Raw genomic sequence first — 24,602 nt, 5'->3', positions numbered from 1 at the left:
TAAACAAATACAAAATACACATCAAAGTGTTTGTGTCAATGTAAATGGCCTCTTCTGAAATGTGGAATAGAGAAGGCAAAGGTTATAGTTCTAGAGATCACACGTTATTCGGCAAAAAATTCAAGTGATCACCCCAATATCATCAATTATACTTTGTAAATGGTATTGTCAGTATACCATTTCCATTGAGATTTATGGCTGACCTGCTATAGGCTTAAAACAAATAGATTGGGGTCTAATTTGATGCCTTAATAATAAATCTCATTGACTGATGGGATTCTGCTCTAGTAGTCGATCATGCCAGAGCCTACATGTTAGTGTAATGTATTTTGAATTACCGTAAGTAATGCCTGTTTGTACAACTTGGATTACTAAGTAATGCTGTTTCAAAAATATTGCAAATTAAACCCTGGTGATGAGGATTCAGGTTGCTGTTTGACTATACTGTTCCCAAGGAGATATTTATTTAGGCCTTTATCAATAAGTAAATTGGCAGAACATCCGCTACTTTCGTGGAAGCCTGTTCCATAATTTCCACTTCAATATGGCAAAAAAATATTTCTCTCATCTCTAGTCCTGTTTGAGGCTTTTTAACAGTCCCAAGTTCTGTTCTCTAGATTTCTAATAGAATATAAGACAGATCTGCCCAAAAATCAATACAGCCCCATAATTTTCAGGAGATAATTAAGCAAATTCATTAAGCAGCTTGGGATGTCCTTTTGATGTGAAAGGCACTGTACAAATGTAAATTTGTAGTGTACTGTATAACATCAAGCAACTAATAGGAAAGATTCAAATTTGGCATGAGGAAATTGCACCTTTAATAATAATAATCTTTGCATTTGATATAGCGCCGTATCACGTCACTGAGAAGTCTCAAAGTGCTTCACAGAATATACTGTAAAGTGGATTGACTGTATTTTGTGTATTTTCCCATCAAAACAAAATGTTCTGCTTTACAAGAAAGTTTATTAAGAATTTTGCAGGCTCAATTATCTTAGTTGCTAAAGCTCAACCAAAGGTTTTTCACCCAAAAGAATTATGAAGCATGCAAGCCCTAACAAATACAGCCGAGATAGTCTGACAAAAGATGCCATCCTTGCAGTAAAACGACTAACTGGGTAAAGAAGTCATTAGTCATATGAGAAATAATCTTGAAATGGCAACTAATGAAAGGTGTCCCACTTTTAATAGCAACTTGGAAGTCAATGTGTAATGTTGTAAAAAGCAGCTTCACTAATTGTTAAGGTTAAGAACACTACTTAGAACATACTGGAGTGTTTCATTAATCATTGAAGTTCCATTTACAAAAGTGAGATATTAGTGTCAAGAAAACTTCACTGTACTTTGTTGCAGACAGCTCTATTTTTAAACAATGTTTGACTGATACTGACAATACATTTCAGTCTTTTTAACCAAAATATTCAATAATGCAGAACTTTCTGCATCCAAAAAGCAAACAGTGTTCTATTATTCTTTATGGTAGATTTGTAGTTTAGCTGCATTGAGGCGCCATGTTATCAGGAGTATACTTTTACTGTTTGGTTTCTGCCTCATTAAAGTGGTGTCCGATTGCTGATTGTATGACAGGGCACTCAGGAGAAAGGTCACTGACTGGTGGGCAACTGTATTTAACAAAAATAAAAAGCACAAATGAGAAGAGTGAGTGCTGTTTGGCTCAGATTCAAATCCCATCAGAGCTGCTGTGGTGAAAGTCAGGATGACCGCAAGTCTTAATGGGAAATAAAAGTTCACGATTCATCTGCAAACTCCAAAACAAATTCTAGAGGCTCTAACTGCTGTTGGATAGAGTTAGCTCTGAATATTGCAATGCTGTAGCACAAGAGAGAGGCAAATCCAAATGACCCTGTACACATTGCAACAGGAACACTTCAACGTACAATCCAAGAGTTTTTCTAACCTGAGCAATTTTTAATTTGGGTTTGTTCCTTCTGTTATAAAATACCCCCAGTTTAAGACCCAGGTACATTATTACAAGAATCCTGTGTCGGAACTGAAGACTGACAATTGGAAGCCTGAAAACTTTCATGTTAAATCTCTAATGTTCTTAGGCTCAAGGCTAGTGGAATTTTAGACAATGGTCTTAAATTTAAACTCAATTTGGAAGTATTTTTTTTCTCATACTGAGTACCTTGCTTCGGTGGTGCTGGAAGCTTTCTTCTTTGTTGCCTCGAAGAGTCAATGGTCTCTGGCTAAATCAGACAAAAGAGAGACTCTCACAATCAAGGCACTGGGTGGATAGCACATTGATTCTAAAATTCTCAATGTCCAAACTAGAAAATGGCTTGTTCTCTTACCTTCATGCCAGATTGATTGTGTTTCTTCAGCAATCGTACACAGGGAGCCACATTCAACCCTGCTACATTCAGGGCAGAGATCCTGCGTTCGATATCTGAAACCTAGCAAATACATAATCATTTGAGAGAGAAAGAGAGAGAGAAAGTGGGCACAATTTGAAGGGAAGGAGATTAAAGAATCAACACCCAAAACTCCGGTAAAGAAACTGAACGCCAATCCATATTCCTACTGTTTCTTTTGTTCACTTTTACTTTCCAGCCACACAGGCTGTTAGCTGTACATACTACTATGTGACTGTGAATACTGTTTAGGGATTTTATTCTTTACTTCACAATAAAAACAATGCAGGACAAACAATTTGGCCTTATTGTCTAAGGCTCTTAGATTGATTACTGTAGGTTGACGCTCCACATGTGTTCTATGGGCAGGAAGCAGTGCTGATGTCACTTGCTTTGCAAAGTGACATCAGTGCCACTTCTTGTACATAGCACAGATGTGTGTCACACACACTACATCTGTAAACTATGCAACAACCCGGAAGTTGGTTCATTTTTTAAAGCGGGAAATCTGAGAGTCAGCGCTGAAAGTGGGGTGTGTCACACTTTGGGTTAGTGCAGGTTCATGGCATACAAATCAAGACGGCATTTCATCGAAGGGCACTAAGACAGGGTTCCTCTATATTAAACTAGGTCAGTATAGAGTAGAGGATTAACACTAATATATGGAAATTAATAATATAGGGATAAATAATGATTTTCATGAGATTTTCATTAAAAATTCAAAATGAAACATCTTACCAACAAAAATGTGATTACATGCAATCAAAACTTTGTCAAATTATGATTTTAAAAGAAAACCAAATCTTGCACATGAACTGAACCTAAATCACTGCACAGTGTTCTTCAAAAACTCTGTACTCAGTCCAGCAAGCTGTCCAATCAGATATGAAATAGAGCTTGTGTGGAGATGTCACGTGTGCCTTACTTGCAGGTCAGATAAATTATATGTTACTCTTACAAGAAACTTTAATACTTTACAGGGCCCTTACTTGGAGATGTGATACTGGATGTGATCATTACCTGGAGCTCTGCTTGGTGAACTTGTGCAGCGGCTGTGGCCACTTGGTCTTCCAGATCGGCTAATTCTGTCTCAGTGGTTATACTGTGAATACTACGTGCACAGTCCTCCAGGTCATTCAATTGCCCTTCCAGACTGTAAACTGTGCCTGCTGTCAGGTACACCTATGAAAAATGATATGGTTAGAGCATAAAGTCTTACAGGGGCTTTCTAATGATGGGTCGAGCCAATGGATGAATATGAGTACAGGTACATGTAAACAATGAAATCAGTGATCTGATGAGCTTTTTTCAGATTAATTTCAAGTCATCTGTATTAACCTTTCCTATGTTTTATTTCTGACTCTGCTTTCCCTTCCTAACCATTAAGTCGAGGAGAGGAAGGCAGTAATGCTTAGTTCCAGAAGAGCTGAGCATCATTCCTGATCCTGTTTGTCATGTTGGTGCTACTCACAGATTAGACCAAAGTATTTCCTTATTGATCAAAGATTTTAAATAAAGCCAAGTCTAGCATTTTTGCAGAGGCTACATGTCAACTTGGCTTAGCGGTAGCACTCTTGCCTCTGAGTCAGAAAGTTGTGGTTTCAAGCCCCATATCAGGACTTTGAACTCACATAGTCTAAATTGCTGGAGGTGCATTGCAGCTGCTGTCCTTCGGATGATATGTTCAACTGAGATCTCGTCTGCCTGTTCCGGTGGACGTTAAAGATCCCATGACACTATTCTAAAAGAGAAGGGAGTTTCTCCTTGTGTTCTGGCAACAATCCCCCCAAATAAAAATTGGTCATTCATTTCATGGCTGTTTGTGAGACATTGCTTTATGCAATTGGGCTGCCATATTCCCCTACCAACACAGTCACTCCACCTTACAATAAATCCTGTGAAGCATTTGGGAAGTGTTCCTATGTGAAAGACACCATACCAAATGCAAGCATTATTATTATCAATAATATTATTGCTTTTCTAACATGCAGTCATGGATCTGGTCAGTTAGAGAAGCTGCTTTGTTTCCATTTTGGAAACAGATGAGTACTTTCAACTGTTAATTTCTTTGGCAGATGAGTCTGAATGGAGGCCATAGGGTGAAAAAACACTCCTTGGATAAGCAGTATCCGGTGAATGATGCTTCACCACCAGAACAAGTGCCTCGTGACGTCACCTGTGTTTTCTGGAGGGAATCCCCTATGAATGTGCTGACTTGTTTGGGACACTAGTAACACCAATATTTTGCCTAAGTGGCCTTTCTTCATATATGTGCCTAAGTATCATTTTTCTCATCTGTTTCCAAACATTGGTTGATTCATTTGGAAACAACAACATTAATACAATGTTCTCCAGCCCTAATCCTGAGACTGAAATATAATCAGACAAACAAGTGCCCAAAAGACCCAAAAGATTATTTTAGCATCCCTCTATGCAAAGCATATGCTTTGTGGGCCTAAATTGTTCTGTCCTTACATTTTCCTCTAGTTTTGAGAGATGTTCTTCCAGTTTCATTGCCTCTTTCCCTGTCGGAAATTGATCCAGATCACGTGACTCCGAGAGTGAACTACCTCCCCCTGTGGCTGCACCGATCAGATCTTCAGTGGCATTGATGACTTTCAAGGCCTCTGTTGTGATGTTGCAGAGAGAGACAGCAGAGTATTTCTGTTCAGTTAGAATGGAGAAAGGGACAGAGAAAAAGAACAGTGATATTAATAACTGAGTTGAAGTGCACTCACACTGAGGTGAGTAGGATTCAAGGAGGTTATAAACTGTTGCATTTCTGGCCGGTACCTGAAAGGATGCACACTAATGAAAACTACAGTAAATTTCCTTGTGGACTAATATAGAAGTTATTGTTAATAAACAACTTATTGTTTATGTCTCCTCTCTTGAACAATACTTGGTGGTGTGAAACCTCTGGTCGACACCAAGCTAAGTTTCAAACACCACATCTGTACTGTTCCCAGGAACACTTTTAGCCACGTCTGGATTATTGCCTGCTTACTCCAGTTCAAAGCCTAACTGCTAGTATACCTGGTATAGGTTAATGAGGAGCAGGATAGCATTCATCACCCCACACTACTCACTTTCCAATTTCAGAGTTGAAAGCAACAATAAGAGCAACTCAAACCACTGTCTTAAAATTTGAGATTGTGCTGGATTTTGGAAAATTCTTAAATTGGTTTTAATTTGGAAACCAGTCACAGAAAACCCACTTCCAAACTACAATAACAACAAAACGGGCATTTATACAACAACAAAATTACATTTGTATAACACCTTTCACGTCGGGAGGATGTCCCCTTATACAGCTCCCTTCATCCGGGTAGCATCTCAGAGAGCTTTACTGATTAAACTTGTGGTATCAATATTCAAGCATTGTTGTTATGATGATCAACCCTGATAGAGTTGGATTTCCCGTGGTATTTTCCATATGAATCCAGTCCTCTATTTGCCAGTGAGAAACTGTATTGCATTAATCCATCTCGGCCAGATGGAAACGGAGATGGTAATGCTGGCCTCAGTACCCCTGGGTGAGGGGAGGACAAACCAGCAAATATGGAAAAGAGAGGGATAAGTAAGCACAGGACATATTGGCAGAGAGGAGCAAGAGACAGCGGTGAGCAAAGGACAAGCGATCAGCTTATTAACTGATGTAAGTTTGCTTATAGATATTTCTGTTACCGTGCTAGAATCTCACCATGTGACATAGACTATGTCCTAGACGTCACCCAAGTTACTATGAGAGAGAGACACTGAGAACTACAGTATGGTCCAGCTTTATGCGCAGGATGTTCTCTTTGCAACTATTGACCTCGCTCAGGGTGTTGAATACGATGGGAAATGGCCGTTGCTGAAAAAAGAATGGGCTTTTCTCTTTATAATTTGCTTTAATTTATTTTCTGGTGAGTGTTTCTTCCCATCAAGATGAATGGTGCCAGTGCTTGGATAGGACACTTTTCCAATATGGGCAAACGACATCAGCGTCAAGCACTCCCACATCCGTGTGTAGGCGATAAAATGGAAAGCACATTCTCATCAGGCGAATAAACTACTTCTAAACATGGATCACTTCTCAGCCTTTGAATGTTGCAGTGACCTTCAGGCATACCACCCACAAATTCTATTGAAAAATAACCCATTATTAATCCATTACTCAGTATTCATGACACCCAGTATCAGAGTTGATGTTAACTGGCATTTCAAACAACGTAGAGCATGAATTAGCCACGCTGATGTTTTACCATCTATTTCCAGAATACAAAACATATAAATAAATTATTTCATCTATGGTGCCTCAATATCATCCTTACATTGTCATTTTGTACTTTGATTTACAAATTGATGCATAATGCCTTAATACTGTTGACACACAATTATCTCTGGTAAAGGCAAAAACACAGACTCTTTTGACTCCACAAGCCTGAGAACAATTGCACTGAAAAAAGACCTCATGCAGTGTAGTATGGCTGTGTGACTGGGGCTCCACTTATGTGTAAAGGAGCATGTTGTTTTTTTTTACTTGATGTGCCCTCAATCAAGATGGCTAATGAGCTGAACTCCAATCAGTGTTATTTGATATTCCAGTCTAAGTGCGATTTGGGCACCAGCAACCGGTTAATAAATCAGTACTAATATATATCTGGGTAGCTGGGTGTTAGAGAGAGATGGGTCTGTATGGAGAAGACGGCTGTAAAAAGCAATAGCTTCCTTATCAAAATTAACTTTTCTTTTTGTTTGAAAAACCTTGGTGCAAGTTTGTTTTCCGGGCGCAGCCTAAACCCTACTACAAGGTGACACACAGTGCAGTACAGCTGATATACATTGTCAAGTGCTGGCAGCATCACTATCCATGGCAGCATCCACCACCACTATACCTCATTGAGCAGCCCAGAACCTTGGCATCTTGTTTGACCCTCAACTGTCCTTTCTACCCCACAACCATGCATTCAATCCATGACTGTTTGTGGGACACTGCTGTGCACAATTGGCTGCCGTGTTTTGCCCACAAAATAAGCGCTTTGAGACGTCTCGAAGACATGATAAGGCGCCGTATCAAATGCAAGGATTATTATTATTATGACCCGTTCTACCTTTCCCACCTATGGAAAATCAGCAGGCTCCGCCACTGCCTCACCCCTCAGACACCGAAACCCTCATCCACATATTCCTGTAGTTTAATGGTTAGAGCACTCGCCTCGCAAATGACGGAACTTGGGTTTGATTCCTGGGCAGGGCAAAAAGTTGGACAAGTTTCCTTACTCTACACTCCTCTATTTATCTAGCAGTAAGTAAGAACCTGGTTGTTAGCCGATTGCCAGATTGTTTATCTGGGGGTAAAAAATCCCTTAAAAAATAATAATAATTTGGTCACTCAATCCACGACTGTGTGTGGGACACTACTGTGCGCAATTTACAATCAATTCACTTTACAGTATATTCTGTGAAGCGCTTTGAGACTCTTGAAGACGTGATAAGGCACTATATCAAATGCAAGAATTATTATTATTATTATTATTCATTACATCTAGGCTTGCTATGCTAACTCCCTGCTTGTCGGCCTTCCCAACTATTCCCTCCACAAATGCGGATCATCCAGAACTCTGCAGCTCGTGTCCTTTCCTGCACCAGGCTCTGTGACCCCATCACCCCCACCCTCCACTGGCTCCCCAAACCCCAGATGATAGAGTTCAAAATCCTTGTCCTCGCTTTGAAGGCACTCCACGGCCTTGCTCCTTCCTACCTGTCAGGCTCCAGCTTGTTCAACTTCCCCCGCTCTCAATCTATGTTCCACAACACTGCAATAAGGCCACCCTATACATTCATGTTTTCAGCACATAAAGAAATAATTACGAGATTGTAGAGATAGACTCTGGCATTAGAAACATTCGAGCATAGAATTCACTGGACCCTATTCTCCTCAAACACTAAAAATATGTACAGAAGAGCTGGAAAAACAAATTGTTAAAAGTGAACCCTTGAGCTAGACTTGAATTATCATTAATGAGTGAAGGAGAGCTCTCTGAAACAAGCACTTCAGAAGAAAGAAGTGGGTAAGGTGCATCTTTCACTCATTCCCAGAACCTCACACAGCTCTGTTTATAAGAACTAATTAGATCAAAGCAGAAACCCTATGACCAGAAATCTCTTTAATAAAATCAATATTATTCAGCACAAATCTAACACCTTTCTGATCACCTCAACTCATTCTCTGGCTAATTGACACAAGAAACGTACTTGAAGGTTTTTCTTGTATACTTTTTTACATTACGCAGTTATGAAAGTAAGAGACACAGAAAGGCCTCCTCAAGTACCCTTGCTATCTCTGTACCCTCGCTCCTCAGTCACTTCCATCAGTGCAATCGATTCTCTGCTAAATTAATGACTTGTTTGGCACAAACTTTTACTTAACTTACCGAGAATGAGCAAAATCATGCCCTACGTAGTGGGCAGTACTTATTTTTGTGCTTATAATGTGTATTTCTTTATGTCTAGCATTATATATACATACATGCACATTCCTACATGCACCTATATACATGCACCTATATACATGCACCCATGTGCACAAACAAAGATCGTGACAAAATTCAGCTCTCTTTCTCCCAAATGTAACTTACTCTCACAAGTTCATCCTGAATTTGTTTGTGGTCTTCATCAGATGAGGATGTATCCTCCCTCTCCCGAGCTTCCTTGGTTGTCTCTTGATCCAGCTCATCACCAGACGATGATTCTCTGTCACTTAGTTTTGTAGCTAGTTCAACCAACTTTGATCTCAGCTTCTCTTCCATTACATCTGCATGGGTTTTAGTGTGTGTAGTTCCTTTGCTTATATCCAGATCAGATTTACCCTTTGGGATTTGAGCATGTGCAGGGATGGAAGGCTCCTTTAAAACACAACATTCAAACAAATGGACTTTGATTAGAGGCACGTAAAAATATTAATTCAGCTAATTGAGATTTTCTCTCCATCTGAATGAATCTATCTGCATGGCACTGCTTGTTGAATTAGAGATGGAAATACTGGACACTTAGAAATCCTTACATCTAATATAGCATCTTTCACATCTCAAAGTGCCTGAGAGGATATACTGTAAACTGTAGTAACTGTGTAATTTGTAGGTGAACCAGGATTCAATTTGTACACAACAATGTTTCACAAACAGTTATGAAGTGAACAACCAATTTTAATTGGCCAAGACAAAGTCCCTTCTCATTTTGAATCGTGCCATGGGATCTTTAATGTCCACCTGAATAGATGGGACTGATGGGACATGAACAAGCAGACAGGCAGAACCTCAGCTTAACATCTCATCCAAAGGATAGCACCCCCAGCACCATATTGGAGCATTAAACAAGCTGGTATGAGTTCAAAGTCCTGACGTGGTTCTTGTACCAACAACTTTCTGATTCAGAGGTGAGAGTGCTCCCAACTGAGCTATAGATATTTGAAAGAAAAAGGAATAAAAGCCATAATAAAGAGATAAGTGGGTTGAAAGTAAAGCATTCGGAAAAAGTGTCGTGAAAAATGTGCAACTTCCGGCTTCTCAGTTCAGAAAAGGCAGAAAATGTTCAACAAAAGATCGGAGAACAATACATTGGCCACAAAAGAGGCCTTGGAAATTGTGATTTTATTCTAAATTTTTAAGTAACTTGGTTATCAAATTTGGAAGACAATTGTGTAATTTCAGTTGCAAATCAGAAGTCTTGTTTAGCACAGTGACTGAATCTTGCAATTCCAAACCCTGCGATTACCATTACAAGGTGAATAGGGAACAGAATGCCTAAGATTAGGAAGCAGCAAAGGTTCATATATATACATACATATGTGTATGTGGAATCTGATTATGCATTTTGCCCGACTTAAGACGCGTCCAAGGTTAGCCGAAATACCATTGTAGCCCAGTAGAGGAGCTGTGACGGTTCCGAATTATATTATGTAATAACGTTGTTTCACTTGAAGCAATGTTAACTAACCAGTTAAAATTAAAATACTCTCACAGAATTCAGGAAAACATATTTACCTCTGTTTGGTTGCAAATTACAGTTCAGTATTGTACTGTCCCGCCCAGCAGAGGAGCAGTGGCTTATGCTGCCTCCCTCCCATTGCCGTTCCCAATGGACAGGAAGGGGACCAGCCAGCGGCGGTTGAGGTGATTGACAGCCTGCAGCCGCTTGTGAATGTTTCAGCTCCAGCCATTCACAAACCACTCAGCTGTTAATCAATCACAATTTGACTGCTCCCGTTCCCTCTCGTGCTCTTCCCCGTTCCTCCGCCCCCTCACTGATTGATAGCACAACTCAAGCCGCTTGTGAATGGCTGGAGTCCACTGTCAATCGCAACTTGACTCCTCCGATCTACATCCCAGAGCCCCTCGTGGCTGAAGGCTCGACACACAAGGCTCGAGTGAATACATTCAGCGGGGATTAGAGCGGCATTTTGCCTGGATAAAGCGGACTTTCGTCTGAATTAACAGGCATATTTAAAATAATACTACTAATAATAATCCTTGCATTTGATATAGAGCTGTTCACGTCTTCTAGACGTTTCAAAGTGCTTCACACAATATACTGTAAAGTGAGTTGACTGTATATTTGTGGGCGAAACGTGGCAGCCAATTGCGCACAGTAGTGTCCCACAAACAGTCGTGGATTGAAGTGACCAAATTATTATGGGTTTTTTTCTTGAGGGATTATTATCAGGCGTGTGGAGTAAGGAAACTTGCCCAAGGTTTCACCCTGCCGGGAATCGAATCCAGGTCTCTTGCTTGCGAGGCGAGCGCTGTAACTACTGAGCTACAGGACTCCACAAACAGATAAGAATACAAATGAATTGGGGCTGAGCATTTTGTTCGATTGACCCAAAACGTCTGGCGTTAACTTGCGTCTGGCAAAAGCGGATTTCACTGCATATAAAAAAAATGACACCCATATAAAATGAACATTTCCAAAACAGGTAACATGCTCAATGGCTTGTAGGATATTTTAGCAACAACAACAAGATTACATGTGTATAGTGCCTTTCATGTCGTGAGGACGACCCAAGGCGCTGGACAGAGTACAGCATTTCAGACCCGAGCTGGTGTCGGGGTGGGGGTGGCCGATAGCATGGTCAAAGAGGAGGGTCTTGAGGCGGGACTTGAAGGAGGCTAAGGAGGGGGCCAGGCGGAGTGATTGGAGGATGGAATTCCAGAGGTTGGGGGCAGAGTGGCTGAAGGCTCTCCCATTAATGTTGGGGCGGGTGGGTCGGGGGCTTGGAGCAGGCCAGAGCCGGCTGAGCGGACAGAACGGGCGGGTTGGTAGGGGATTAGGAGGTCGCAGAGGTAGGGTGGCACGAGGCCATGGAGGGCTTTGTATGTGAGAACCAGGATCTTGAACTGGATCCTCTAAAGGATAGGGAGCCAGTGGAGTCGGGCGAGAGTGGGGGAGATGGAGTCACGGAGTTTGTTGCAGGAGAGGACACGGGCTGCAGAGTTCTGGATTATCTGCAGCCTGTGGTGGGAGGAGTTGGGAAGGCCGACAAGCAGGGCATTTGCATAGTCGAACCTGGAGGTGATGAAGGTATGAACAAGAGTTTCAGTGGCCTGAGGGGTGAGGTAGTGGCGGAGTCGGGCGATGTTACGGAGGTGAGCGAAGGCAGAACGAGTCATGGCTTGAATTTGGGGGAGAAAAGACAGTTGAGGGTCGAACAAGACACCGAGGTTCCTGACTGGCTGGTGAGTTGAAATGTGCAACCATGGAGGTTGATGCTGCCAGAGCCTGAGGTGCTGAGGCGCTGGCGTGAGCCAATCAGGAGGGCCTCAGTCTTGTTCACATTCAACTGTAGGAAATTTGCCCTCATCCAGGACTTGATGTCCGACAGACAGTCTGTCAGGACAGCAGTGGTCCTGGAGTTGAGGGTGGAGGCAGAAAGATAGAGTTGGGTGTCATCCACATACATATGGAAGTTGACCCCATGTCTGCGGATGATGTCACCAAGGGGAGACATGTAGATATTAAAGAGGAGAGGGCCAAGGACAGACCCTGGGGGATGCCAGACGTGACAGTGCGGGGCCTGGAGGAGAAACCGTTAGAGGCAACACAGTGGAGACGGTGAGAGAGATAGGAATCGAACCAGGCAAGGGCAGGTCCGCGAAGATTGAGTAAAGCGGAGAGGCGGTGTATGAGGATGGAGTGGTCGGCAGTGTTGAAGGCGGCAGAGAGATCGAGGAGGACAAAGAGGCAGAGGGAGCCCTGATCACAGATGTTCAGAATGACATTAGTGACTTTGACCAGGCTGTTTCCGTGCTGTGGGCAGCATCTCACAACATTCAATCATAGCACCACATTGTGGCCTAAATTGTGACAATTCGTAACAGAAATTGTTATAAATGACTTGGGAGTCGCAAATAGCAATTGATTCGGGTAACTGGAACTATATCATGCTGACCCATGGGAATTTGGCTCCACCACAATCTAATTCTGGAGCAGCATTCCCATAGATCAGAGTACCATAATTCTGATTATAGAAAAAGTTATGTATCATTTGGGAGACACTTTTGTGACCAGTGTTGCAACTTGCTGCATTTGATCACATTCCGAACATATATTGCTGTACAAACTTTGAATTCAGGATTCACAAAGATTACCTCTCTGGTCCAGGCCCCCAAACTAACTCTTCTTTCCATCCTTGCAAGGCTTTGCTCCATATCGAACATGCACCTGCTCAGCTCCTTAATGTGAAGAAAACCAGTTCAGTTTCAGGAAAGGTGTAAAGCAGAACAGCAGCAAACATACAAGGTGTCTACTCTCTTCAAACAACAATGGTTAAATGCTACAATCTGCCTTATGTAGATTCTTCAAAATAGCAATTTTTAAATAATGCATAATATTTGTCTTAATTTACAATCTTCTGATCCATGTCACAATATCCCATTCTGACAGACTTGGGAGTGTACCTTGCACTGATCAGTGAAAATAATGACCATTTTGCTAACTCTTTAGAATGGAGGCAATCCCACTACAGGTTCAATTAGTGATATGTCACAAGGGATAATCATCACATTCTGTTACGAAATGTACGCCCAATAAAGATCCAGTTAAAAGTTTGCTATTTTTAGTGATCATGGTAAAATAGATTCCTTGGTAGCAAATATATTAATAATACGGTTGAATCCGCTTTAGCGTACCCCGGTTAACCCTAGATGTTGGGTAAATCAAACAAAAGATCCAGCCCTGATTCATATTTGGTTAATCCAGGCAAAATGCCACACTAGTCACCACTGAATGTACTCACTCAGGCTTTCTATGTCTCGAGTGGCTCCATTCGCCCACAAAATATACGGTCAATTCACTTACAGTCTATTCTGTGAAGCGCTTTGAGACGTCGAGAAGACGTGAAAAGCGCTATATCAAATGCAAGGATTATTATTATTATTCAGCTACGGGGGGCTCCAGAATGGAGATGGGAAGAGTCTAAGATTGATTGACAGCGGACTCCAGCCATTCATATGCGGTTGGAGTTCTGCTGTCAATCAGTGAGAGGACGGAAGAACGGGGAAGAACAAGGAAAGGAATGGGAGAAATCAAATCAAGATTGATTGACAGCTGAGCTGCTTGTCAATGGATGGAGCCCAAACATTCACGATCGCCTCAGGCTGCCGCTAATTGGTTCCCTTCCAATCCAATGGGAACGGCAATGGGAGGGAAGAACCACCACCATCCTGCTGGGTAGGAAGATATTTTGCAGTCAATCAAAGGTAAATATATTTTACTGTGAGAGTACAGGACTTTAACTTTAACTCCTAGGTTAAAATACTTGGTATCCTGTTTGGTTAGTTAGCATTACTTCAAGTAAAGCAACATTACATATTTTTATTCAGCATCGACAGGGCTCCTCTGCTGAGCAGGAATGGTATTCCGGTTAATCTCGGACGCCTCTTAAACTGGACAAAACGACCATCCCCAATGTGTCTGGCTTAACAGGCTACCACTGTAATAATCCTTGCATTTGATATAGCACTTTATTGCATTCCAACATCTCAAAGCACTTCATAGAGTTTTCCGTAAAGTGTAGTGACTGTATATTTGTAAGCAAACATGGCAGTCAATTTGCACATGGCTATGCCCGACCAATTAACTAGTAGATTGTTATTCAGGATACCGGGAGAAACTCCCTTCTCTCTTTGAATTATCATTTGTTCTGTAATGTCCAATTGAATTCTGCTACATCAGCTGAGAGACTAGAAGGAGAAAGAAAGCTTGAAAATCCTGAACAGGAGCAAAGGTTAAGCCAGCTAATAGTTGCGAATTAAGAATGTAGCTTTAGTGAAAATGTATTTCTCTTGTGGTATGAAAATTCATAGTGTAGGACTATGAACTCATTAGAAAAGCCAAATGTAAGTGCAGAGTGAAGCACTGAGTTCATACAATGATATTAGATAAATATTTGGGGAGGACAAGTTTGCAGGGCTATGGAGAGAGAGCGGGGTAGTGGGATTGATTTGGATAGCTCTTTTAAAAGAGCCGGCACAGACGTGATGGGCCGAATGGACTCCTTCTGTGTTGTATAATTCTATGATTCTGTGATTGTATGATATCTATATGGACTGGGTAACACATTACTTACCACACTACACGACTGAGATGAAATTCCAATTGGCAGATTGTGAAATTCAGTTCTTGGAGGTTGGTTTTCTATAGTTTCGTGTCCTCTCCCGCACTAGGCTCCGTGATTCTATCACCCCCGTCCTTGCCCAACTCCACTGACTTCCCATCACACACAGGATACAGTTCAAGATCCTGGTCCTCACCTTCAAAGCCCTCCTACCTCCCCCCTACCTCTCCGACCTCCTAACTCCCTACCATCCTGTTCGCTCCCTCCGCTCAGCGGGCTCTGGCCTGCTTCACGTCCCCCGCCTTGCTCGCTCCACTATCGGCGGGCCTTCCGCCATTCTGCACCCACCCTCTGGAACTCCATCCTGGAGTCCCTCCATCTCGCCCCCTCCCTCGCCACCTTCAAGTACCACCTCAAGATTAAGTTTCAAAATTAAGGCTACATTTAAGAATTTGTTAAATTCTGGACTAATGATGTAATGATATGAAAATGCTATGTAAATGGGTGAGTTATCCAACAGCAAATCATTATCTTCAAACAGAAGGGCAGTAATTCTATCAGAAATGCCTAGAACAGACTCGCCAAATCTGTCCCTTTCAATGCCATCCAACAAGGAGTGAGTCTATCGTACATTAACCTCCACTATACAATACAAAATGACATTTGTATGGCTAACTGGCAAATGCTTATTCTGGAGCATTCTCGATCAAAAGAAGTCAAGGTAGTCCCATGACTCACAGAAATCTGTTCATTACCCTGACAAATTCCAAGAGGGCTGCTGTCTGGATGATTTAAAGGGACTTTGTGCTGAATCAATGCTGCTTAATATAATTGATTTCTACGTGATTGGATTTAACAGCTGTGACGTGAGACCACCTTTAGGAGATAGTCTCTACAGCACTATCTTCGAGTTACTTTGAGTTTGTGGTTTAACTAAAGATTTCTAATAACTAGTTTCTAGTAAGTTGCACTTACAAAGTGCCTTTCAGAAAGAAAACCTTCAGCCCGTTTCATCTCATTCTGTCAGAGGGCAAAACTGATCAACTTCCTACTGCAGCCTTAATGTGTTTGTTAAAATTAATCTCATTCTTAGCTAAATTAAAAAGACAAAGGCCTCCTTACTAAAATTGGAAATATCACTAGCGATGGATGCCAATGAGCAGAGCTCTGGATATACACATCGGGCCCTACTCCCTGGACTTCCCAACTCCTCCCTCCATGATCTGCAGGTTATTCAAAACTCTGCAGCTTGTGTCCTCTCCCGGACCAGGCGTCCACAAACCAATCACTCCCGTTCTTCCCCAGCTTCACTGGCTCTTCATCCCTCAGAGAATCAAGTTCAAAACCTTTGTTCTCACCTTCAAAGCCCTCCACGGACTTGCTACCCCCCACCTCTCCGACCTCCTAACCCCACATCAGCCTGTCCGCTCCCTCCGTTCGGCAGACACCGGCCTGCTTCAAGTCGCCCACACTGCCCGCCTCACCATTGGCGGTTGGGCATTCAGCAGCTTTGCCCTCCACCCCCACTCTGGAACTCTACCCCACAATCCCTCTGTCTCACCTCTTCTCTTGCCTCCTTCAAGTCCCATCTAAAGACCTTCCTCTTCAACTGTGCCTTTGGCCAAGCACCCATCCACTTCCCTGCCCTCCACCCCTTCTGACCCCAACTCCCAGCTCGGATCCAAAAAACCCAGATCGTCCAGCGCCCTGGGACGTCTTTCTGACATGAAGGGCACTATACAAATGTAATTTGTTGTTGTTGTAAACTCATGTGTGTGGGAACTCATGTTCACAAAGCACAGATACAATTCATGAGCCACTATAACTGGTGCTTCCTGCTTCCACTTTGTAATTATGACTGATGAAACAGGGACAATTGAGAACTGGTGCTGCTAAAAGAATGCTTAGAGATAACTGGCGCCAGTGAGGTACTCTGCATTTTATGAGATTTTTATGCACAATACAAAATAAAATGTTCACATCAATGTCTAAGATACAACCTTCCCACTGCACCTTTATAATGTGAAATTCAATCTAAAGACATAGCAAAATAAATCACCATTTTTAGCAATTGGCTTCATTTCGGCCCCATTGTGTGCCAGTTCTCGTGACAATCCACAAGCGCATATGTAAAAAAAATTAGGTAAGCAGGATGCATCCCTCCAGAGAGAGAGTGCACATTCCATTGCAACAATCTATCTCTGGGATTCCCATGTGTAGATGGGATGCATGGAATTCTCAGTTTGGTTTGGATACTCTTAAGCATAGTGATGGGTTTCCTTATGTGTCACACACCCATACCAGGCTGACCAAGAAAAAAAGGAAAAAAAAACATTTGTACTTAACTTTTCATAGAATGGGGGATTATCAATGAACAAACTTCCGTAACTATTCTCTGCCTCCCTCAAGGCACGTCTCAAGACCCTCCTCTTCGACCATGCCTGCGGCCACCCACCCTGCTCTACATTCTACCTATCCCACCCCCCGCCCTCCACTCGGGTCCAAACCCCTGACTGTCCAGCGCCTTGGGACACCTTCCTGACGTGAAAGGCACTTTACAAATGTAATTTTGTATTGTATTGTAATACATAAATATTTTTTACTGTAATTGGGAACAAAATAATCTGAACAATGGCCTTGCTCCCCACTACCTCTGTGACCCCCTACTAATCTGCCCTCTCCTTCCGCTCAGCGGGCTCCGGCCTGCTTCATGCCCCTCGCCCGCCCCTCCGTTGGCAGGCAAGCCTTCAGCCACTCTTCCCCCACCCTCTGGAACTCCATCCCACAATCCAACTCCAACTGCCCGCCAATCTCCCTGATCCCGACCCCCAGCTCAGGTCCGAAACACTGATTGTCCAGCGCCTTGGTATATCCTCCCGACATGAAAGGCGCTGTACAAATGTAATTTTGTTATTGCTGTTATTCACGTCCTCCCAATGTGAAAGGCACTGTATAAATGCAGTTTGTTGCTGTTTACAAATATGTTCATTGGGATGGGAAAACCTCCGTCTGGGTTTAGACTTACTCCATTTATGCAGCATTTCAGTGTGTCCAAAACTTGACAGGTTCTTAAATACAGCTTTAATTTTTAAAGCCTGTTTTATCTAAGTTCTTTTAGGAACTGCAGAAAAACTACTTCAAAGGCAAGACTAAATTGAATAATTTGCAAAATTCTGGACACTCTGAAATGCTACATAAATGGAAGTAGAATTTCTCCCTCAAATTTTCTCATGTAACTCCCATTCATTTAAACATGGACTGAGCCATTGACTTTTGCTAGAGGTTTTCAACACACAGATTATTTGGCAGCTGCTGCTTAACAGATGTCAGATGACACCTTGTGGTGGAAAAGGTATGTAACAGTCAGTCAAGGTTTTTTTTTATACACCTATCTGACTGTTGTCAATAGATGATGCATAACACAGACTATATCAATCCAAAAAGTCACTACTGCACAAAACGCCAGCAGCAAAGCATCATAAAGTGCTTCTACATTCGGCTGTAGGAAATGCGACTTGCCTAATGTTAGCCCCGGTTCGTCTCTCCAAACCCCAACAACTACCAGCACCAAATACATGAGGCATTTCTTCTCACTGCACCTATTGTTACAGTAAGTATGCAAATAAAATCCCCTGAAAACAAGGAATGAAAAATTTGCTACTTTTTAGCAGACGGTATGTAAAAGACCACTATGAGAATTATACGTGACTTAATGATATGGGATATTCCACTTCTCTTCTTCCCAGATATCTCTAAGTGAGTTATATGCTTCTATTCAAAATATAGATATGATATTACCTGGCACGTGTTTTTAGTCTGCGATTCTCGGCTATTCGAGTTACTCTCTGCTTCATACAGCTGCTCCTGAGCTGAACATTTACTCCTCTTCCTACGCCGATGCCTCTTCTCGGAATCATTTGGAACGTCCTCGGCTTCACTGCTGTCCACTGCCCCAAGTCGCTGTGCCTGCGAGTTGTAGTTAATGTCCGGCTCCCCAGAGTGAAGGGCAATCACCCTCTTCTGATCTCTGCAATGTGGATACTGGGTATTGTCATCTGTCACAGCTTGTTCGTCTGACCCTCTGGCAGAGATCTTGACTGAACTAGCAGAGGATGTCTCCGAGTCCGAGTATGTGGTCTCTGTATTGGTGTATTGCCCTGACGATGGTGAGGTCATTAATCGGTGTCTTGCATTGGCCTCTGGCCACTCGTCATCATGCTGAGAATCCATGTAATAGACTTTGTCTGATAATTTCCCAGAAAGCCGCCTAAATTCAGGGACAGCTGAGCTCCAAGCAATCTCATCATCATCATCATCATCATCATCATCATCCGTCCCCATCTCATCATAGGCAGAGATGACTTCTGCCTCACTCTCCAGTGCCATAAATGCTCTGCTCTTTGGCTTGGTCAGTAGTCGAGGGCGGGCAGCAGGAGTGTTGGACAGCATGGCTATCCAGTTCCCATCAGGACTGGTCAACATATTTGAGGAACCTGCAATGATAAATGTATTCAAATAATATGAAACCACCAAAGACCGATATGAACAGATGCCAATAAGAAAACAAATTCAACATGGAGCCTGTTATTTTAATTGTTACTGTCTACTCTGATACATAATACATTAAGAGGATTGAGGAAGATTAACTGTCCACAATAGCATAAAACTATTTTGCCAATTGGGTTTGTTCCTTCCAATGAACCACATATAACCTGCCTGTCACTTATACTTTTATATATGTCTAGGCTTTCGATCACCCTGCTTCCCCTCCTGCCCTCCACCCTCCCCAATCCCGACCCCCAACTCGGGTCTGAAACTCTTGACTGTCCAGCAGCTTGGGACGTCCTCCCGACATGAAAGGGGCTATACAAATGTCATTTTGTTGTTATATACATAAAACAATACATAAGAGGCTATCAATATACTAAAAGGCAGGCAACTTATAAATATATCGAGTAGAACCCCATTATAAAGCGCTTCATTATAATGTGGGTTCACTTATAACATTGGTTGGGATTTATGAACCACCAACGACAGGGCTCCAGTGGACATACGTAACTACCTGAATGAAGGAGAGAGAAGTCCAGGGTTGGTAACAGTCTGCAGGATGCAAAGTCGAAAGAACCTCTCATTAATTGTTTAAGACATGATGAAAGCTCCTTTTTTGAGCAATTAATTACATTACCAGATAAAAAGAGACATTCCATGTTCAAATTAGCAGCTAGTAGGTAATTCAACAAGTATCACTGTGCTTACTGCATGTGGATTACTGTGCTGAAACTCTGAAATCAGTTCAGGCTCATTTAGAAAGTACAAGTTAGATTCAAATTACATTAGGATGTGAATGTTTCTTACAGTAGTCACACTACATTGTGCAATACAAAGCTCATGAATATTGAATATGATAGGGAAAGTGCTTCAAGGTATTGTGACAAAATATAGTCACCACATTTTATCACATCAATATTATTATTAATATTCCTGTGAAACATTTTGAGACTTATGTTTGTTTATATGCTTGACTGAACTATCAATAGTTACCATGGTCTATGTTATATCTTTAAGCTTATTTTGAATACATTTTTGACCACTAATTTAGTTTTACCTTTCTAAGAAAATTCCAATAAAAATTTACAAGCAATATCCTATTGGTTTTAAAACATATTGACCATTCCCTTTAAGCTGTTGTGCAACTTACACAATTATTGACATATCCTAAATCTCACTACCTGACTTCAGAACCTCACTACCTGGGCTGAGATGATTATCGCTTCTTGGACAAATTATGGTTACCGCAAATCAATTTCCCCTATCCCCTGTGTAAGCCATACATATTGTATATGGCCATTAAATGGGTGGAGGAGTAATCTGTGTTTTATACAATGACACCTCCTGTTAGATATGTACCTGCATTATTATCCAGCACGTCCAGGCTTTTCCAGCTTGGCAGTGAACGGGGTCGCAGATCAGCACTTTCTGATGGTTGGCTTTGTCCCTGTTTCCACATAACCTCCGAAATGGTGGATTTTAAGTTGGCCTCTGCTATCTCTTTACTTAGGGTCTCCTCAGTAGTCAGTGAGAATTCAGAGTGAGATCTCTGGAAAAGAAAAACAAAAGAATAATAAAAGGACATTTGTCTCATTCTTTGTTCATGATAATCCTTACATTTGAATGAGTGCCTTATCACATCAAAATGTCTCAAGGAGCTTCATAAAGGTTTCTGTAAAGTGCAGTGATACACAGCATTGTGTTCTATAATAACAGCTTGCTTTTATATAGTACCGTTTACACAGTAATGATCATTAAAGACATGGTTTTGGATATCAGAAGATAGATAATAATAATAATAGTAATAATAATAATCCTTATATTTGATATAGTGCCTTATCACATCATTGAGATGTCTCAAAATGCTTCACAAGAATATTAATAATAATATTGATGTGATAAAATGTGATGACTATATTTTGTAGGCGAACGATGCAGTTTTAGATGGTCGAACTCTAACAGTACCCCAATACACAGTTTGTGTTCGATTGGCTCTTTCCAACCTGTGCCTAATACTCTCCAGAATCAGGTAAGCAGGATGGTTCTCTAGGGAGAGAGTGCGCATTCCATTCTAGACACAGGGACATTTCCATGCCTGGCTGGCTTATATACGTGGAATTCGTACACTGATGTGGATACTCTTTAGAATTGTGATGGGTTTCTGCATCAGACACTTCGCTGACCCAAAAAAATTGTGAAGCGTGAATTGCCTTTGAATGGCCTGCAAATGATTTGTGTTGCTGCTACTACATGACAAATGACCAGTATATGTACTCTAATGATCTTTCATTGAGGATCTCATAAAATGGCCATTATTCATATTCAGCAAAACAAGGTAGGACAGAAAGAAAGCACCAAGGTGAAGAATAATTAGCTTGCCGCATCTTACTTTATTAACCTTTCTCAAAGACAAGATTGACCCTTATTAGTGACTATTAATTTGCACAGTTGGATATCTGCTTCTTCAGCTGCAATTCAATAAATATAATTTGGGTTATGATTCAGATACGTCCTTGTGTCAGGTGAGAGCAAACTACTGGAATAAAGCCAGTGCACAGTCCAATATATTTCAGCGCCTTGCGACATCCTCCCGACATGAAAGCAGTTATACAAATGTAATCTTGTTGTTGTTGTTATTCCAGTATACAGGGTATATCAGAAGCCCTTTCTCATAAAGGTTATAGTCATTAATTATGTTCTTTTGTTTAGACAACATTTGTAGAGAGTGTGCAGCTGTTACAGGAGATGTCTTTTACCTCGTTCGTGAGTTTTCGTCACCGAGTTGATATGTGTAAACGTCTACATGGCCTGCAGTTTGAACATCTGATATAGACCTATGAGAAAGGATTTTTGATTCACCCTGAACATTCCAGAATATTCCAGTATAGAGCTGGAATGAAAATGACCCTTTTTTAATGAACCCCTGTGGGTCTGCCCTTGGCTAATGAGCAGCTTCTGCAGCAATGCAGTGCTCCAAAAAAGATTTACTTTGAAATAAAAAGTGGAATAAAAACAAAATGGCTATTCTTGCACAGCACTGATCATCATCACTGTATTAATCTATAGACTGATTACAGTGCTGGCAATGAAGCTGCTCACACCTGGTAGGACACAAAGCAAGAAGCTGCTCTGCATCAATTCAATTGGGTCCAAATTGAACAGCTCTTTATTAACATTAAAAATACTGAGTTTAAAGTTCCTGTGTCATCAATGGAATAGCCTGAGAGAAAAGTATGGACATCAGGGGAGTAAATCCAATGGGATTTGCATACTGTTAATCTAGCAGTGATGGATTTGAGTTGGCGCAGACCAGTTTAATCTATACAGCATGGTTCCTTTCTTGTTTGATTCCAATAGAGAAATAAAGCATGTGGATTCCTGTTAAAATCCTCGCCAACAACCATGGTGTCACATACAGGGGTAAAAATAGAGATTGGGAAAGGAGACAGATGAAAATTACACAACACTGCCAAGCAGGGGGCTGCAACAACAGCCATTAACAGTGAACGCTACAGTGAGTGGGAGTTACACCTTTAATGGGAGATTGATGACTTGCTTTAAAATAAATTACCTTAATTCAATGCTACTTTGTAGATTTATCTGAGGTGATGTGCACTGCTCGGAAGAGACAGACGTGTAGGAGAAAATCCCTCACAGGTCACTAAAGCATTAGGGTGACAAATTGGATATGTCACATGCTAAAGTGATCTGCGTTTTCATGAATGAAAAACATATTAATGAAAGGTTTTGCTCCGACGAAGAGGCTTGCTCAAATAATGAAAGATCCAACATGGAAATTAGTAACGTCCCATTACGTAGATGAATTAGGATAGAAAGAAAAAGACTTATTTTACATTAATGAGCCCAAAAGGGTTTCGATACAAAAATTCAAGATATTGTAGAATTGCACAATAGATCTTTTGATTGCATCATTAGCATCGATTTGACACATTATTCCCCCAGATTGTAACACTGCTTGGGACATCTATTCAATTTACAGCCCCATTCCTCTCGGGGAGTGGATTCAGGAATCTAATCCTTCTCTTGGTTGCAGCATAAATCAGGTTTCAACTACAACCAATTTTATCACCAATTTTCTCCTCTCATGAAATGCTCGATTCCTTTCTCCATCCAATATGATTTTATGGGTCCTGGGCAGCATCTGGTACCTCCGCCATGTTGTGAAAGGAGCTATACACGTGTAATTTTGTTGTTGTTGTCGTCATCATTCACCTGTGAGCCCAGTTATAGCGATTGTTGACGGGCTATTTGTCTGCTGAACTTCATGCACTGTCCACACATGCTCACCTTGCGCTGCTCTCAAGATTGCAATCAGAGGCCCTACATTTCTCATCTTTTTAGCCTTGGTTATCTTAAATAATCATTTTAATACTAAGATCATGAGGAAGTTGGGGCCTCAGGAAAGCAACCCTTCCCTCCCCAAAGGAGCACGGATACTGTTTCAAGGCGACAATTTATGCACCGACTGAGAGAGATCACTCATTTCTCATTTTAAAATGTTTGTAAAATTCTTGGGTGTTTTATTGCATCTTCCACCGCCTCCTCTTCCTCCTCCCCTGCCCCTCCCCCACCCACACACACATACACACCCACACCAACTATTAGATTCATACAAGATCACAAGATTGATCTGGATGAAGGAGACCCTTCGGCCCATCCAATCTCATCCCATCCCCCATCACCATACCTCTAGCCACTGGTTCCAGTCATTGATCACATAAAGGAAACCCTCTTGGTCTTTATCTTGAAGTTGATAGTTACAAGTGTAAGCCTAAGTCCTCTTGCTTTACCAGTTTGATACATCTTAAAAGTATTGATCTGAGTTTACAATCCTTTTAAGATTTTATATACCTCTACGAGGTCCTCTTAGAGTCATCTTCTCTCAATACTGAAGAGCCCTAGCTTGTCTAATCATTGCTCATAACTCATTTCACCTCCAAAATATACATTCAATTCACTTTACAATATATCCTGTGAAGTGCTTTGAGATGTCTCAAAGATGTGAGAAGGCGTTGTATCCAATGCAAGGATTATTATTGTTATTATAATATTCCTCT

General features: G+C 41.5%; 1 protein-coding gene across 1 annotated transcript in view; it reads right to left on the bottom strand.

Annotated features, from left to right (window-relative positions):
- myripb (myosin VIIA and Rab interacting protein b) overlaps nt 1-24,602 on the bottom strand; it is a 230,568-nt gene that overhangs the window by 177 nt on the left and 205,789 nt on the right. Inside the window, exons 9-16 of the mRNA XM_007896883.2 lie at nt 20,884-21,073; nt 18,775-19,469; nt 13,010-13,093; nt 9,002-9,268; nt 4,854-5,042; nt 3,399-3,560; nt 2,319-2,420; nt 2,153-2,213 (exon numbers count right to left, since the gene is read on the bottom strand). Of these exons, the coding sequence (XP_007895074.2) occupies nt 2,153-2,213; nt 2,319-2,420; nt 3,399-3,560; nt 4,854-5,042; nt 9,002-9,268; nt 13,010-13,093; nt 18,775-19,469; nt 20,884-21,073 (1,750 nt within the window). The remainder of the gene's footprint in view (nt 1-2,152; nt 2,214-2,318; nt 2,421-3,398; nt 3,561-4,853; nt 5,043-9,001; nt 9,269-13,009; nt 13,094-18,774; nt 19,470-20,883; nt 21,074-24,602) is intronic.

Source organism: Callorhinchus milii, unplaced genomic scaffold, assembly GCF_018977255.1.
Source record: "Callorhinchus milii isolate IMCB2004 unplaced genomic scaffold, IMCB_Cmil_1.0 Scaffold2, whole genome shotgun sequence".
Taxonomy (NCBI): Eukaryota; Metazoa; Chordata; class Chondrichthyes; order Chimaeriformes; family Callorhinchidae; genus Callorhinchus; species Callorhinchus milii.
This window is presented reverse-complemented; position numbering and strand designations above follow the sequence as displayed.